Here is a 16,756-nt window from a genome sequence, read left to right as displayed (position 1 = left end):
ACGCGGCGTTAGTGTCAGGAAAACTTGTCAGAAGAGACTCATGCAGATAGCAGAGGAAGGAGGCAGCAGACAGATATGACACTTATGCCGTGTACACACGGTCGGACTTTTCAGCTACAAAAGTCCGACAGCCTGTCCGACAGACTTTCAACAGACTTTCAACGGACTTTCTAACGACCGGACTTGCCTACACACGATCACACAAAAGTCAGACGGATTTGTACGTGATGACGTACACCGGACTAAAATAAGGAAGTTGATAGCCGGTAGCCAATAGCTGCCCTAGCGTGGGTTTTTGTCCGTCTGACTAGCATACAGACGAGTGGATTTCTGGGTCCGACTGAGTTATGACGTAAAGATTTGAAGCATGTTCCAAATCTAAAGTCCGACTGGAAAAGTCCGCTGAAGGTCCGGTGAAGCCCACACACGATCGGATTGTTGGCCGGATTTGGTCCGTCGGCGTCTGTCAGACAAGTCCGGTTGAAAAGTCCAACCGTGTGTACGCGGCATTAGTGCTCTGGATTGAGACAAGTACACACTATAGATCAGGGGTTCTCAACTCCTGTCCCCAGGACCCACTAACAGGCCAGATTTTATATATATTACCTTGGGGGAGATGTAGACTAGAATACTGCAATCACTGAGCAGCACCTGTGATGTGTTTCAGTTATCTTGCAAACCTGGCCTGTTAGTGGGTCCTGAGGACAGGGTTGAGAACCACTGCTATAGAGGGATGTAAAAAAAAAGGGGGAAGAAACTGCGCATAGGTGAAGTGTGTAGTCAATAAAAGATATAAAAGCTGTGAATTCCTATATGCAACACAAACACAATAAAATCAAATTAGAAAAATGGAATTGCGCTGAGGAAGGGACTGGTGACCATACAAATGACCATCAATCCTCCTTGTAAGTGAATGAGTGGAAAATGATGTGTGTAGAACATGTAAATTATAATGAACTACCAATGTGAATGGATGACTACACTACAGAGGGTCAGAGTAAGCTGTTTAGACTGTTACTCCGAGCCACCATTGAAAGACCGAAAATTGGCACTGGGATGGAACATCAGGGGCCTTGGTGTGATGATGGAGTTGTTCACACTTGCGGGATTTAGGGACATCAAACTCTCAGCAGAGTGGATGTTATATAAAACAGAAAAAAGTTTTCTTGGCCTGATAGTCCCATGGCACGTCTGCTGCTGGTGAATGGCGGATCCGCTCTGGCTCTGTAAGACTCCAAGTCCAGAGTGCCAATTTTCGGTCTTTCGTGGTGGCTCGGAGTAACAGTCTAAACAGCTTACTCTGACTCTCTGTAGTGGGGGGTCACGAGTTTCTGGTAAGCAGCCAGTCTCTCCATATGTGGTGGTGGACCAAGCACTTTGTCTTTATCCAGCAGGACCTCAATTGATCTAGTAATACACCTGGGTTATTCATCTTATTGTCTACATATGGACTTATATTTTTTTTTCACTGTTGCACATGAATAATGCATTTTTGATGGACTATTCATTTGTTATTCATCCATTCACATTGGTAGTTTATTATAATTTACATGTTCTACACTAGGGATGAGCCGAACACCCCCCTGTTCGGTTCGCACCAGAACATGCGAACAGGAAAAAAGTTCGCTCGAACACGCGAACACCGTTAAAGTCTATGGGACACGAACATGAATAATCAAAAGTGCTAATTTTAAAGGCTTATATGCAAGTTATTGTCATAAATAGTGTTTGGGAACCCGGGTCCTGCCCCAGGGGACATGGATCAATGCAAAAAAAAAGTTTTAAAAACGGACGTTTTTTCAGGAGCAGTGATTTTAATAATGCTTAAAGTCAAACAATAAAAGTGTAATATCCCTTTAAATTTCGTACCTGGGGGGTGTCTATAGTATGCCTGTAAAGGGGCGCATGTTTCCCGTGTTTAGAACAGTCTGACAGCAAAATGACATTTTGAAGGAAAAATTCAATTTAAAACTACCCGCGGCTATTGCATTGCCGACAATACACATAGAAATTCATTGATAAAAACGGCATGGGAATTCAACACAGGGAAACCAAAATTTAAAAAAAAAATGACGTGGGAATCCCCCTAAATTCCATACCAGGCCCTTCAGGTCTGGTATGGATATTAAGGGGAACCCCGGCCAAAATTTAAAAAAAAATGACGTGGGGTTCCCCCTAAATTCCATACCAGACCTGAGGGTCTGGTATGGATTTTAAGGGGAACCCCGCGCCAAAAAAAAAAAAAAAAAAAAAAAACGGCGTGGGGTCCCCCCAAAAATCCATACCAGACCCTTATCCGAGCACGCAACCTGGCAGGCCGCAGGAAAAGAGGGGGGACGAGAGTGCGCCCCCCCCCTGAACTGTACCAGGCCACATGCCCTCAACATTGGGAGGGTGCTTTGGGGTAGCCCCCCAAAACACCTTGTCCCCATGTTGATGAGGACGAGGGCCTCATCCCCACAACCCTGGCCGGTGGTTGTGGGGGTCTGCGGGCGGGGGGCTTATCGGAATCTGGAAGCCCCCTTTAACAAGGGGACCCCCAGATCCCGGCCCCCCCCCCCTGTGTGAAATGGTAAGGGGGTACTTACCCCTACCATTTCACTAAAAAAACTGTCAAAAATGTTAAAAATGACAAGAGACAGTTTTTGACAATTCCTTTATTTAAATGCTTCTTCTTTCTTCTATCTTCCTTCATCTTCTTCTTCTGGCTCTTCTGGCCCTTCTGGTTCTTCCTCCGGCGTTCTCATCCAGCATCTCCTCCGCGGCGTCTCCTATCTTCTTCTCCTCGGGCCGCTCCGCACCCATGGCATGGGGGGAGGCTCCCGCTCTTCTCTTCATCTTCTTCTTCATCCTCTTCTCTTCTTCCTTCTTCTCTTCTTCATTTTCTTCTCCGGGCCGCTCCGCACCCATGCTGGCATGGAGGGAGGCTCCCGCTGTGTGACGGAGTCTCCTCGTCTGACGGTTCTTAAATAACGGTGACCCCACCCGGTGACCCCGCCCCCCTCTGACGCACGGTGACTTGACGGGACTTCCCTGTGACGTCACGGGGAATGCCACAGGGAAGTCCCGTCATGCCCCGTGCGTCAGAGTGGGCGGGGTCAACGGGTGGCCCCGCCCCCGTTATTTAAGAACCGTCACACGAGGAGACGCCGTCACACAGCGGGAGCCTCCCTCCATGCCAGCATGGATGCGGAGCGGCCCGGAGAAGAAAATGAAGAAGAGAAGAAGAGAAGAGGATGATGAAGAAGATGAAGAGAAGAGCGGGAGCCTCCCCCCATGCCATGGGTGCGGAGCGGCCCGAGGAGAAGAAGATAGAAGACGCCTCGGAGGAGATGCTGGAAGAGCCAGAAGAACCAGAAGAAGAAGAAGATGAAGGAAGATAGAAGAAAGAAGAAGCATTTAAATAAAGGAATTGTCAAAAACTGTCTCTTGTCATTTTTAACATTTTTTACAGTTTTTTAGTGAAATGGTAGGGGTAAGTACCCCCTTACCATTTCACACAGGGGGGGGGCGGGATCTGGGGGTTCCCTTGTTAAAGGGGGCTTCCAGATTCCGATAAGCCCCCCGCCCGCAGACCCCCACAACCACCGGCCAGGGTTGTGGGGATGAGGCCCTTGTCCTCATCAACATGGGGACAAGGTGTTTTGGGGGGCTACCCCAAAGCACCCTCCCAATGTTGAGGGCATGTGGCCTGGTACGGTTCAGGAGGGGGGGGCCGCACTCTCGTCCCCCCTCTTTTCCTGCGGCCTGCCAGGTTGCGTGCTCGCAAAAGGGTCTGGTATGGATTTTTGGGGGGACCCCACGCCGTTTTTTTTTTGGCGCGGGGTTCCCCTTAAAATCCATACCAGACCTGAAGGGTCTGGTATGGAATTTAGGGGAACCCCACGTCATTTTTTTTTTAATTTTGGCCGGGGTTCCCCTTAATATCCATACCAGACCTGAAGGGCCTGGTATGGAATTTAGGGGGACTCCCACGTCATTTTTTTTTTTTTTTATTTTGGTTTGGGGTTTCCCTGTGTTGAATTCCCATGCTGTTTTTATCAATGAACTTCTATGTGTATTGTCGGCAATGCAATAGCCGCGGGTAGTTTTAAATGGAATTTTTCCTTCAAAATGCCATTTTGCTGTCAGACTGTTCTAAACACGGGAAACATGCGCCCCTTTACAGGCATACTATAGACACCCCCCAGGTACGAAATTTAAAGGGATATTACACTTTTATTGTTTGACATTATTGAAATCACTGCTCCTGAAAAAATGTCCGTTTTTAAAACTTTTTTTTGCATTGATCCATGTCCCCTGGGGAAGGACCCGGGTCCCCAAACACTTTTTATGACAATAACTTGCATATAAGCCTTTAAAATTAGCACTTTTGATTTCTCCCATTGACTTTTAAAGGGTGTTCTGTGGCATTCGAATTTGCCGCGAACACCCCAAATTGTTCGCTGTTTGGCGAACTTGCGAACAGCCAATGTTCAAGTCGAACATGAGTTCGACTCGAACTCGAAGCTCATCCCTATTCTACACACATAATTTTCCACTCATTCACTTACAAGGAGGATTGATGGTCATTTGTATGGTCACCAGTCCCCTCCTCAGCGCGATTCCATTTTTCTAATTCGATTTTATAGAGGGATGTGCTTTATTCATATTTCATGTCTGAGGTTTACAACCACTTTAAAGTGGTTGTAAACCCAAAAAAAAGCAAACAAAAAAAAAACCTGCAAGACAAAGGCATAATGAGCTAGTATGCATAGCCTTCCTCTGGATCAACTGTGGGTTTTGGATTTGGGTCAATTGGATTGTACGATATTTTTTTAGTTTTTTTTTTTGTTTTTTGTTTTTTATGGTTGAACTGGATGGACTTGTGTCTTTTTTCAACCTGACTAACTATGTAGCTCATTATGTATTACTTACCTTAGATCGAAGCCCCCACAGCAGTCCTCGTTCACTGCTCCGGCCGGCGACATCGCTCCTGGAGTTATCGCCGGATTGGCCCGGAGCCACGATGACGTCACTCCCACACATGTGCACGGGAGCCGCCGGTAACGGCATAGTCTAACTCAAGCAACGGCACGTACTACCATTGCTTCAGTGCGCATGTGCCAATGACATCGGCAGATGCTGATACAGGGGATATCTCCTAAACCGTCCAGGTTTAGGAGATATCCGGGGTAGCTGCAGGTAATTATAGGCTTACCTGTAGCAAACAACCACTTTAAGTGTTGGTGTATAAACCTTTCTACGGAATCCTTTTTCAATTTACATTTCTACAGAATTTTCCAGCACTATATTTAGAAATATACTATATATATATAGATAGATAGATAGATAGATAGATAGATAGATAGATAGATAGATAGATAGATAGATAGATAGATACACACACTATATTACCATAAGTATTGGTAAAGTGAAGAGGCACAGAATCCAAGTTGCATAAGGTCCAGTGTGAAGTTTCCACAGTCAGTGATGATTTGGGGAGCCGTGTCATCTTGTGTTGGTCCACTGTGTCAGCGCAGTCCTCTACCAGGAAATTCTAGAGCACTTCATGCTTCCCTCTGCTGACCAACTTTATGGAGATGCTGATTTCCTTTTCCAGCAGGACTAGGCACCTGCCCACACTGCCAAAAGTACCAATACCCAGTTTAATGATCATGGTATCACTGTGGATTGGTCAGCAAACTCGCCTGACCTAAACTCCATAGAGAATCGGTGGGGTATTGTCAAGAGGAAGATGAGAGACACCAGACCCAACAATGCAGACGAGCTGAAGGCCACTATCACAGCAACCTGGGCTTCCAAAACACCTCAGCAGTGCCACTGATCGCCTCCATGCCATGCCGCAATGGTGCAGTAATTCATGCAAAAGGAGCCCCGACCAAGTATTGAGTGCATACTATACTGTACATGGACTTACTTTTCAGTAAGCCAACTATTTTGCATTAAAAATCCTTTTTTATAATATTCTAATTTTCTGAGATACTGAATTTGGGGTTTTCACTATCTATAAGCCATAATCATCAAAATTAAAAGAAAAAAAATGCTTGAAATATATCACTCTGTCTAACACATATACATAAAACATATGAGTTTCACTTTTTGAATTGTTTTACTGAAATAAATAGCTTTTTGATGATTTTCTAATTTTATAAGATGCACCTGTATGTACACTGTATTACCAAAAGTATTGAGACGCCTGCCTTTACACCACATGAACTTTAATGGCATCCCAGTCTTAGTTCCGTAGGGTTCAATATTGTATTTAGAAGAGAGGTTTGGGGTTCCCGACCGGCGCGGGACGATATACGTCGGCAGAATGGCACGGCTGGGCAAATGGGCGTACCTGTACGTCCATTTGAATTCCCCACCGTGCCATTGCGTGTGCGCTGCCGGCGGCGCGTGCGCGCGCCGGCCGGGAGCTCCGTGAGTCGGGTTGCGGGAGAGGACGAACGGGGAGATGCTGATGTTGGGTGAGAAGTCCTGGTTCACAGTCTCCGCTCTAATTCATTGCAAAGGTGTTCTATCGGGTCTGTAGATAGACTATCCCCCCTTCAGTCCATAATGAATTTCGCTGCAAGACTCATCCACCTTACCAACCATTAGAGATAAATTGGGTATCTGGCGCTCCAGGTGGCAATACCCTTAGTTTGTAATAATGTACATTTGATTAGTCAAACTTTAGGTAAAAACAAAGCTGAACCATGGTAAGGGGGTGATTTAAAAAGAGGCAGCCATCCTCAGAGTGTGTCCAGCAACTCTGCAAAACATATAAACGAAACAGGGGGGGGGGGCGCCTCTAAGTGTAGAATTAAAACAGTATCATTTATTGCACAAGATTAAAAACACTTACAAGATATAAGTGGGAGTCATGCTCGTCATAAGTATATAGTCCTAGCAGTTCTACAGCGTCCCACAGGCTTCTCGCACAATCCAGGTAGCTGGGAGGGGTTCTGGTGTGATGTTGTGCTGAATAGCTGTACATTCAGGAAAACCAGGAAGTAATCAGCTCCATGCTACACTTAGAGGCACCCCCCTTGTTTTTTTTACCTTACCAACCATTCAGTGTTCTACAACCCTCTCTGCCAATCCCTCCACTGGCTTCCACTCACCCAACGAATACAATTCAAAGTACTAACAATAGTTTACAAAGGCAACCATAACTCTGCCCCCAGCTACATCACTAACCTAGTCTCAAAATATCAACCAAGCCGCTCTCTTCGGTCCTCCCAAGACCTCCTGCTCTCTAGCTCCCTTGTCACCTCCTCCCATGCTCGCCTCCAGGATTTCTCCAGAGCTTCTCCCATCCTTTAGAAATTCCCTACCCCAATCTGTCCGACTATCTCCAACTCTATCCACTTTTAGACGATCCCTGAAAACCCTCCTCTTCAGAGAAGCCTATACTGCCCACACCTAACAACTGTTATTTTAATTTATCCATCAGCTCATCCCCCACAGCTTTGGAACTCCCTAACCCAATCTGTCCAACTGTCCCCTAATCTATCCATCTTTAGACGATCCCTGAAAACTCTTCTCTTTAAAGAAGCCTATCCTGCTCCTAACTAATACACTGTTTTACTTCCTCCATCAGTTCATCCCCCACAGCTATTACCTTTTGTATCAATTGGCCCTCCCTTCTAGATTGTAAGCTCTAAGGAGCAGGGCCCTCTGATTCCTCTTGTACCAAATTGTAATGTAACTGTAATGTCTGCCTTCATTTTGTTAAGTGCTGTGCAAACTGTTGGCGCTATATAAATCCTGTATAATAATAATAATAGTCAGGGCTCGAGACAAAACTTGGATGGACTCAGAGAGAACAGTAACCGCACATATATGTATTAGAACTGATATTAAAGGTTGCTGGTGTTCCGCTTTAAATCTATATTTATTTATTTTTTTACCAATAGAAAAAACAAATTGTGATTTATAGCAAAAAAAATTATATACTTTTTTTTTCTTCAGTGCCAGCAACGAACACTAAGTCAAACGGCCTGACATGTAGTACCTGTTTCTCGCTTACAAGTGAATCCTGTAGTCCTTCCAACATCCTGACGTGTACCGGCAGTGAGACAAAATGTGGACGTCTGTCTTCATCTATTACAGGTACATTCTCTGTTTTGTGTTGTACAGAAGCATGTCTTGACTCCTAAGTGATCTGTTGTGGTTATTGTATGACGACATAGAAAGGCGTCTGTATGTTACTTCTGGGCACAGGATTTGCCAAAAGTCAACCAAGAGAAAAGAAGGCTAATCAAGAAATTTGCTAGTAGTGTTAAGCACTGTCACATACGCCTCATGTGGTTCTCCTGATGGGTTCAGGGGGTACTTCTGTTTCTTATACTAAGTTTATCTTAGGCATTTATAATTGTAGCAAATAGTGTCCCATTCTATCAATCGGAGATAGTGCTTGGGGAAAAAAGTGGACGATCTTTCTGGATGTCTGCTCACCTTGGACAACAGAAATTAGTGTGCAGTCCACTAGAAAGTCACTTGTCTGAGCAAGGGGGTGCTTATGCCCTCTCTAGGCCAATTTTAGCTCACTGGAAGAAATGTATGTGAGAGTAGGAGGTATTGACTCTATTAGCAAAGTATAATGAACACACTTTTGCACTTAGGTGACCGTCACACTTTTTAGACACCCCCTTCCAAGCCCGCCCCAGTGTGAAAGTAGCCTTATAGTTAGAGGCAATTTACTCCAGATTTTCTCTACTTGCCTAAACCCCTTAAATAATGGGGGGAAATTCCTCTCCACATATGTATTCACTTTTGATATAACTTGTACGCCTAGATATTTAAAAGTAGAAACTACAGCTATTTGAGAAGCAGAGTTTGGTAGATTGGTCACCAGGGGGTCCACAGGTAAAATAACTGACTTATCCCAATTAATTGTAAAAACTGAGAAAGAGCCATATTTTTTAATTAAAGACATCGTTGCCTTTAGAGAAGATGTTGCATCTCCCAAAAATAAAATTGTATCATCAGCAATGCATATAAGGCATTCTTATCCCCTCCCAAAGGTCTACAAAACCCAATAATATTTAATGATTGGCAGATAGAAGCGGCCAACAGTTCCAGGGACAATGCAAAAAGCAAAGGTGATAGTGGGCATCCCTGTCTTGTTCCTCGTTGCAGTGAAAAAGGCACCGATATATGTCCATTTACCTGTACCCGTGCCACCGGTGCAGCAAGGAGTTGTATCCATCTTATAAACTGGGACCCAAATCCAAATTTTTCTAAACAGTGCTATAAATAATCCCACTCTATGCTATCAAAAGCTTTTGCCACATCAAGTGACAATATAGCTCTATTCCCCAGATTTTCAGATGGAACCCGCAAATTAAGAAATAGGCGCGTTATTTTCACTGCAATAGATCTATTTGGAATAAAACAAAATTGATCTTTATACACTTATGCTGCGTACACACGACCGAACTTTACGGCATACCTGGTCCTGTGGACCGGAGTCCATCGGACAATTCGATCGTGTGTGGGCTCAAGCAGACTTTTTTCCCCAAAAGTTTGACAGACCTAGAAATGAAACATGTTTCAAATCTTTTCGACGGACTCGAGTCCGGTCGAAAAGTCTGCTCGTCTTTATGCTAGTCCAAAGGACAAAAACCGACGCTAGGGCAGCTATTGGCTACTGGCTATGAACTTCCTTGTTTTAGTCCGGTTGTACATCATCACGTACGAATCCGTCGGACTTTGGTTGATCGTGTGTAGGCAAGTCCGTTAATTCGGAAAGTCCGTCGTAAAGTCCGTCGAAAAGTCCGCCGGACAAAGTCTGCCGTAAAGTCATGTGTACGCGATATTAGATATTACTTTCATCAATCTAATGGCTAACACTTTTGCCAATAGCTTCACATCTGAGGTAAGTTGTGATATTGGGCGATATGATTCAGAAATTATTAGACGTTTTATCTGGTTTTAACAAAACTTTAATAATTGCTTCATTCATCGAAGGTAGAAGATGACAACATTTCAATGCAGTATTAAATACCTCTAAAAGTTCAGGTAACAAATCAGTTCCCTAAACTTTATAGACTCCTCCCAGTAGCCCATCTGGAGCTTTATTATTAGGCAAGCTAGCAGAGGCAAGTTGGAGTTCCTCTAATGTCAAAGGCTGATCCAGCATCTCCCTATCCACTACTTATAGTTCTGTTAGCGTAATAGAATTAAGAAAGAGTTGCAGTTATTTATATTATTTATATAAATTTTTATAAAAGTCAAAAATTACAGATGAAATCTCCAAAGTAGTTTGTGCAATTTCGGTTGGAGAAATTTGTAGTTATACTACTTGTGTCATTGGTTTCTGAGCTTTTACTATTGCTGCTAAGAGTTGGCCCATGTTTTCCCCATCCTCAAAATAAGGTTGTGTAGCCTCCCTGGCGGTATGATTATGTCAGATTTTTGCGTCTCAAAGCGGGACAATTATTTTGCATAGAAATTTGGCGTTTTTGTGGGCCTGTAATTCTTAGCAATAACACACTTAAATCTGCCCAAACAAGAGTCTAGTAGATATCCCGGGTATGATAAAGTTTGAAACACAAAATCATAAATTATAATATAATAATAAATATAAATAATTATAATAAAATTAATTTCCCCACTATCGCTCAATGCCTTAAATTTTTCACTCTTTGTTATATTGCAGCCATTTGCTGAAATCATTTAAGTTCATTTTTTTCCTTATTAATGTACACACAGCACCCCATATTGACAGAAAAACACAGAATTGTTGACATTTTTGCAGATTTATTAAAAAATAAAAACTGAAATATCACATGGTCCTAAGTATTCAGACCCTTTGCTCAGTATTTAGTAGAAGTCCCTTTTGATCTAATACAGCCATCAGTCTTTTTGGGAAAGATGCAACAAGTTTTTCACACCTGGATTTGGATCCTCTGCCATTCCTCCTTGCATATCCTCTCCAGTTCTGTCAGGTTGGATGGTAAACATTTGTGGACGGCCATTTTTAGGTCTCTCCAGAGATGCTCAATTGGGTTTAAGTCAGGGCTCTGGCTGGGCCATTCAAGAACAGTCACGAAGTTGTTGTGAAGCCACTCCTTCATTATTTTAACTGTGTGCTTAGGGTCATTGTCTTGTTGGAAGGTAAACCTTCGGCCCAGTCTAAAGTCTTGAGCACTCTGGAGAAGGTTTTAGTCCAGGATATCCCTGTACTTGGCTGCATTCATCTTTCCCTCAAATTGCAACCAGTCGTCCTGTCCCTGCAGCTGAAAAACACCCCCACAGCATGATGCTGCCACCACCATGCTTCACTGTTGGGACTGTACTGGACAGGTGATGAGCAGTTCCTGGTTTTCTCCACACATACCGCTTAGAATTAAGGCCAAAAAGTTCTATCTTGATCTCATCAGACCAGAGAATCTTATTTCTCACCATCTTGGAGTCCTTCAAATTTTTTTTAGCAAACTCCATGCGGGCTTTCATGTGTCTTGCACTGAGGAGAGGCTTCCGTCGGGCCACTCTGCCATAAAGCCCCGACTGGTGGAGGGCTGCAGTGATGGTTGACTTTCTACAACTTTCTCCCATCTCCGGACTGCATCTCTAGAGCTCAGCCACAGAGATCTTTGGGTTCTTCTTTACCTCTCTCACTAAGGCTCTTCTCCCCCGATAGCTCAGTTCAGCTCTAGGAAGGGTTCTGGTCATCCCAAACATCTTCCATTTAAGGATTATGGAGGCCACTGTGCTCTTAGGAACCTTAAATGCAGCAGAAATTTTTTTGTAACCATGGCTAGATCTGTGCCTTGCCACAATTCTGTCTCTGAGCTCTTCAGGCAGTTCCGTTGACCTCATGATTCTCATTTGCTCTGACATGCACTGTGAGCTGTAAGCTCTTTTATAGACAGGTGTGTGGCTTTCCTAATCAAGTCCAATCAGTATAATCAAACACAGCTGGACTCAAATGAAGGTGTAGAACCATCTCAAGGATGATCAGAAGAAATGGACAGCACCTGAGTTAAATATATGAGTGTCACAGCAAAGGGTCTGAATACTTAGGACCATGTGATATTTCAGTTTTTCTTTTTTAATAAATCTGCAAAAATGTCAACAATTCTGTGTTTTTTTGTCAATATGGGGTGCTATGTGTACATTAATGAGGAAAAAAAATTAACTTAAATGATTTTAGCAAATGGCTGCAATATAACAAAGAGTGGAAAATTTAAGGGGTTCTGAATACTTTCCGTCCCCACTGTATATCATATAAAACTGCATACAGGGCACTGGACAAAGTACTGGGGACAAAAGGGATGTGAAGTAATTTCATACAGTAATGTAATCTTAGATTACAGTATACTGTATGTGTTATGATTTTTCACTTTTTTGAATTTGCCGCCGGGCTCCGCCCCCGTGCGTCACGACGCTCGCAGGGAACGGAGCCCGGCACACAGAGGCTTCGGGCGGAGGACACAGCCTGCAGACACAGTGGGGGGAATCGCAGGATCCTAGGGGCAAGGTAAGTATACTGCACCAGGATCCTGTAATGCAATCCCGAATGTGCCTCAAGGTTACCGCTAATGGTGCTGAAATTTAACCCCGAGCCACACTCGGGAAAAACGCCAGGGAGATTAAGAAAAAAGCATTTCTGTTCTGCTTTTTTACAAGAAATACTAGCATATATCTGTTGTTTTTGTACCCACTTCTGTTGTGTTTCAGTGGTAGGTTCGCTATATATACTGAAGTTCAGCCTTTAAGACATCTTCAGTCGCTAAATGTTCCTAAGCCCTAGATCTTTTTTTGATCCCCGAGATTTGAGAGATAAATAAACCTCTCATATAAGCTTTTAAATAGATCTGTGAAGGTGCAGAGGGCTTGTTAACTGTACCATAGGCCAAAACATAAAGCATTATTTTCTGTTTTGAGGGAAAAAGGTCAAACGAATAAGGGTTCATTTTCCATAGAGTATGAATCTTAATTGAATTTAAAGCTAACTTAAGAACCAGCGGGGAGTGATCTAACAATCCTATACTGTAGCTGCATAGGTCATCTCAGATATCACAGGTAGCATCATAGAGGCCAATGCCAAGTCTATTCTAGATAAGGTCCCATGGGTGCTAGAGAAGGAAGAAAACACTCTTTCATTAGAATGTAGCATTCTCCAGACATCCTTGAGACCAATCTCCTGAATATAACCAGCAAAAGAAGTACATACTGGAATTACCGGAGCAGCAGCCAAACTAAATCTATCTAAAGAAGGGTCTACCTTAAGGTGGATATGGACTTTAATGAAAGGATTCTTATCTAGAGGTATAAACTGGGCAATCTGAGCTAGGATGAACTGTGAACTGTGTATTGAGGAATCTCTGTAATTTGCCAGAAGTTTAGGTAAAAGTTTTCAAAGCCTTCAAATGCCTCGTTTGACGTTCCTACAAAGGGGTGCATGTAAGAGCGTATAGAAGAATAGGGGCTTGTACAACAGGGGACAAGAAGAGATGTAAGAGAGTCACCAGTATAGGGTTAATTATAATGTGGAGTTGGCAGAGAAATGTGGCCCATTGCCATGGGTAACCAGTGAAGTAGTTATGCTATAGCAGCCAGCCAGTGGGAAAGTTAGTGCCTTGGCATGGAAGATAGTAACCCTGGTAGTGAATGGGTTGGTGAGCCTGACCCCCTCCCTAGCAATCTGTACCCCATACTCTTGACGGACATTGTGGCACAGGGAACCTATGTACCTTGCTGAGAGGTACAGGAGGAGAGAGAGAAGTGAAGCAAAGTATTAAGGCTTATCATCATCATCAGAGGTCTGCGCTGTGTGAATGGCAGTATGACAGACTCACCCGTTACAGAGGCTTTTGGAGGGGACTGAATGTCAGCCTCTTGCCTACAGATTATGGGCCCTGGCATTTGGGGTACCCTTGAGGTGTTGTTACTTTGGCTTCGGGTCCTTGTCCCCCAGGACACACAGACTCTGGGGACCCTGTATTTGCTATATTAGCAGTCATACTGTTGGGACTCATACTGTGAGGAGATGCTAATATCAACTCCACTCACCTGTCTGATGTCTGCTATAATGTGTTTCATGTATATGAGTCTAGTCTGACTTACCACAGGTTCTAAGGGTATTCCACACATTGTTGTTTGTTCTAATTAACCCTGTGTTGATGTATATGGTAATGTGTATTGAATAGTCAATGAGCTAGGAGACGTAAAGTCTTAAACCCAAAGGTCATGTCTCTGAGTCACCTAGTCTGGGTAAATGATTTAGTAAACTAGCTCATGTTAATTAGGTTACAGTTGTATTGTTAGAGTAATATGAGCAGGAGGAGGGAACCTCCTCTAACGGTATATAAAAACGTGTAATTTTGGTTCTAATAAAATAGTCCATGTTAGCAGTGAAACAAGTCTCGTCTTATTTTGTGTGTATGAGCGGTTGGAATATCTGATATCTATATCCAGACTTGGAGGAAGTGGTATACTGACGGAGGCACTCAAGTGGAGTGTGGGACGTTCCGTCACAGGCAGGATCCTCACATTGTCAGTGGGAGTGAGTTGGCAATCATGGATGTGCTAGTGGAGCTGGACACAGGCTCCCCTCAGTAAGTGTGTGATTACACGGGACAAGTGCTTTACAGTAAAGTTCTCAGTGTATTAAGTGGAACTGTCCAAGGCAAATGGCTCGCTCCTAAGTAAGGGGTGGCAAATTAATGCTGATTTTTGCATTATCGCGGCCCTCGTATATGTGTCCTGGGCATTTGCGAGCCCGTTCCCAAGGGTGTACCCTTTGGGAGATGAGCTCCGCACACGAGGTCATGTACTGATGTTGAACAAGTAGATCCCTTCTAATTCATCCTGAAGGTGTGCAGTAAGCCATTAATGTTTGGGGGTGCCACGCCAGGCTATGGTGTAAAACCCCATTGGCACTCAGGATAGCAGTGTAAGGAAAACTCATCCAGTGAGCAATGAGCATTTAAGCATGAAAGGAGTCTATGATTAAGCCCCGGTTAAGAGAGGGAGACGGTGAGCTTCAGATGGGGGAAAGGTGGGCTGTTGATGGGGGAGAGAGAAGGTGACCTGTTAATGGGGAGGGAAGGTGAGCTGTGGATGGGGGGAGAGGGTGACCTAAAAACAGGTGGGAGATGGTGATCTTCAGATGAGAAGGTGAGAGAGGGTGACCTCCTTGACGGGAGGAAGAGAAGGCAAGCTGTGGATGGGGGGGAGTTGAGCTGTGAATGGGGATGCAAATTTTTTTTTCTGCACACTTTGTGATGCACACTCCTCAACACTGCACAACTCTGTGTGTTGCACTCTCCTGAACCTTGAACTGTGTGCGAAACGCAGTTCTGAGTCTTGACCACACCCATTATTTGGCATCATTTTACTTCTCTTCTCCAAGGAATGGCGAGATTGGGGGCAGTAGAGGTGGGATTGGGGGCAGAAGGGGGTGGGGCTGGGGGCAGGGAGTTGACTGGGGAGGGTGGGTTCCTGTACCTATTCTCTGAGAAAAAAACACCTGTTCACATGTATACATCTATACTAGGACTGGCTATGATGAGTGGTGGTTTCATGTTTACCCACTTCTGGACCATTTACGGACCAGCAACATACCCTATAAGACCCCACATCTCTCCTTCAGGCATTGTTTACATCCGACAGCCCGGACATGACGTCATAACGTTGCGCCCGGGCCTCTGTGGGTCATAGAGATGACTGGAAACCATCTGGTCCCCAGTCATCTCTATGTTCAACTTCTGGCAGCGACAAATTCATTCTCCAGCTCGCCGATTGCAGGGGTGAACCGGTAGAAGCTCCGGAGGGTGTTGTGAGGGGAGGACGTCCCCTCCTGCCACCTGTAAGAACGATCAAGCGGCTGAACTGCCGCTATGATTGTTCTTACAGTGCACATAATCGCCAGCTAAAAAAGATGATATCTGGATGATGACTGTAGCTGCACCCATCATTCAGATATCCCCACCCAAAATCCAGGACGTCATATGATGTACTTTGGGCGGGTAGTGGTTAAATATTAAACAAAATAAAAAAAGCCTTTTTCCCTTTTTCTTATTTTTTTTTCTTTTCAGCAGCTTAGTAGATGCCCCTTACTTATCCTTATGTGGTAGTGCAGTGTTAATTTTGACATCAAATTACCATTTAGTTTTAGTCATAATCTTTTGACTAAAATGCCATTTTAGTTTTAGTCATATTTTAGTCATCTGAATTGTTTTAGTCGTATTTTAGTCGACAAAAGTCACACTGTTTGCAATGCTATATTTCTCTTTGATTTTTTTTCATTTTCTTATTCCCACAGGACAATTGTCTTCTTTTGTCGGCTGTATCACGCCAAGTGTGTGTGACCTGCTCGGAAACCAGCAGTCGAAATTCGGCTCAAATGGAGATGTGAACTTGACAACCATCTGCAGTAATGGCAGCTTTTATCTTAACACCTTATTTCACCTGTTCGCCCTCATTTTCTTCTTATCTAAATTCGTATTTTAAAGTGATTTTTATATGCACACAAACATATAGGAAGGTGAATATTTTACAATCAAAACTGTTTGCCTAAAATATAACATTTCCCTTTAAAGCCCAACTCAAGCCAAAACATTTTTTTTTCGGTTCTGAATTTCAATGAATAAACAAATTAATCTAAATATTTAATATTTTAGATATACCATTATTATGTGAATCATGCACATTCGGGAGTTCCACACAGTGTAAAGGCTCATTACAGCAATGCCCTTCAAATTATGTATGTGCGTCTGCATACAGATATAACACCACTGGTAAGTTAAAGAAT

At 43.7% G+C, this 16,756-nt stretch overlaps 1 protein-coding gene across 1 annotated transcript in view; it reads left to right on the top strand.

Annotated features, from left to right (window-relative positions):
• Positions 1 to 16,455, top strand: part of LOC141111494 (phospholipase A2 inhibitor and Ly6/PLAUR domain-containing protein-like) — a 28,134-nt gene extending 11,679 nt beyond the window's left edge. The window contains exons 4-5 of the mRNA XM_073603786.1: positions 7,963 to 8,103; positions 16,268 to 16,455. Of these exons, the coding sequence (XP_073459887.1) occupies positions 7,963 to 8,103; positions 16,268 to 16,455 (329 nt within the window). The remainder of the gene's footprint in view (positions 1 to 7,962; positions 8,104 to 16,267) is intronic.
• Positions 16,456 to 16,756: the final 301 nt, after the last annotated feature.

Source organism: Aquarana catesbeiana, linkage group LG10, assembly GCF_042186555.1.
Source record: "Aquarana catesbeiana isolate 2022-GZ linkage group LG10, ASM4218655v1, whole genome shotgun sequence".
NCBI lineage: Eukaryota > Metazoa > Chordata > Amphibia > Anura > Ranidae > Aquarana > Aquarana catesbeiana.
Note: the sequence above shows the minus strand (reverse complement) of the source record. Positions and strands in the feature narration are given on the sequence as shown.